At 63.1% G+C, this 1,921-nt stretch overlaps 1 protein-coding gene across 1 annotated transcript in view; it reads right to left on the reverse strand.

Moving 5' to 3' along the window:
* Window positions 1–108: 108 nt before the first annotated feature.
* The window catches only part of LOC112551886 (kielin/chordin-like protein), a 9,341-nt gene continuing 7,528 nt past the window's right edge, over window positions 109–1,921 (reverse strand). The window contains exon 3 of the mRNA XM_025215430.1: window positions 109–713. Within this exon, the coding sequence (XP_025071215.1) occupies window positions 109–713 (605 nt within the window). The remainder of the gene's footprint in view (window positions 714–1,921) is intronic.

Consider the following 1,921-nt stretch of genomic DNA (forward strand, 5'->3'; position numbering starts at 1 on the left):
TTGGGGGCACGGGCAGAGCTGGGAGCCCCAGTGGTGGAGGAGGCTTGGGGGGGAGGTGCGTGGGGGTCCAGGCAGAAGCCCCCCGTCCGGAGGGGCCAGGCCCAGGGCTCAGGGATGGGCCCTGGCAATGCAGCTGGCACCGAGGCAGAGGGCAGGCATGGGGCTCACCAGGAACTTAGAGTCGGCGTCCCCGGGTAAGCTGGCAAAGGCGATCTGCAGGTCGAGGGGCAGGTGGAAGCTGAGCCGGGGCCGGTGCCCATCCTGGCCCAGCACCACGGCGGGCCGGCAGTCCACGTAGAGCGCCAGGCGGTGTGGTGCCAGGCTGAGTGCCAGCCGGACCCAGCGGCCACCGGCGAAGGGGCTGCCACCAGGGAAGACCAGGGAGGCGGGGTGGCCACTGGGTGCAGCGCGGTAGTCAAAACGCAGCTCATCGCCCCGTGCACTAGAAGCCAGGTGCAGCAGTGGGCTGCGGGCCGTGGGCGAGAGCAGTGCCAGCAGTGTGCCCTGGGAGCGTGGGCTCTGGCGGGCCACGGCGTGGAAGCCCAGGGCACGGGGGGCGCTGGCCAGCACGAACACGGCGTAGGCCCGTGGCAGTGTCAAGTGCGGTGTGCGGCGCCCGAAGCGCCAGGCTGGGGTGCCCGGCGTGGGGCCTGGGGCCGGCGAGACACCAGGGATGGCACGCGACGCAGTCAGTGCCTCCAGCAAGTCGACAGCTGCAAGTGAGCACAGCGCGGGAGTTGGGCACAGGGGCACTCGGCTGTGGGCACACGCATGCAACTCCATGCACATGGGGCAGGCGGGCACAGCCAGCAATGCATGCAGAAACATGCAGTCATATGCAAATATGTGCAAATGAACACAGGTGAGCATGGCAGGCAGGTCAACCATGCACGCAAATCAATACTGTTTATGCAAATTGATGCAAAACAAGCATGCAAGCAGGGTGGGAGGGTCGGCAACGCAGGCAGATACACACAAAGGCATGTAATGGCCTGAGAGTGAGCACGCTAGGCCAGTCAGCAACATATGCAAATACATGCAAATGAACATCAATGTATACAAATGACTGCAGGCATACACAGTAACGTATGCAGATGCATGCCAATGCACGTAAGTTCACAGAAATAAATGTAAGCACGCCCAGCGGTGGGTTGGCAATATATGCAAATATATTCACTTGTATGTAAATGATTGCACGGGACTGCACGTGGGTATGGCTGGCAGGTGGCAGCACATGCCAATCCCTGCAGCCGCAAGCAAAGCATGTAAATATATCCAAATACATGCATGGGCACGCAAATATATGCACAATGCACTTTTATGCAGCTGTTTGCCAAAACATGCAGGTGTGTGCATCTATGCAAATGTTGTAGATCTATGCAAATCTATGCAAATGAGTGTCCCAGAGGTGGGGCACCCCAGAGCGCCCCTGTGGCTCCCTGCAGCAGCACTGTCAGCTCTAGGGCCCAACCCGGCCCCCTGGCATTGGGGAGAGTGGGCACCATGGGCCCAGTGTGGGGGTGGGAGCTCATGGTTGGGTCCTGGGAAGTACCGGGTGCCCCCAGGGTGCTCTGCCCTGCACCCCACTCCCCTCCCCCCACCCGGGGCTGCAGGCCCCCGGCCAGCTGGCAGTGCCTCGCCTTGGCTCCTCTCCTGGGTCCTGCGGCCGTGGGGGCAGAAGGAACAATGCTGCTCTGGCCGGGAGCCATCAGGGCCCCTGAGGGGGAGCAAGGACCAGGGCCAGAGCTGAGAGCCCCATAGGGTCAGCAAAACCCTGTGCCCCCCACCACCCTGCTGGTGCCCCTCACTCCTGACTCGCAGCCCCCTGCTCTGCCAGTGCCCCTCACTCCCAACCTGCAACCCCTACCCCCCCAGCCCCACCAGTGCCCCCCACTCCCTACCCGCAGCCCCCGGACCCACC

Source organism: Alligator sinensis, unplaced genomic scaffold, assembly GCF_000455745.1.
Source record: "Alligator sinensis unplaced genomic scaffold, ASM45574v1 scaffold1083_1, whole genome shotgun sequence".
In the NCBI taxonomy this organism is placed as follows: Eukaryota; Metazoa; Chordata; order Crocodylia; family Alligatoridae; genus Alligator; species Alligator sinensis.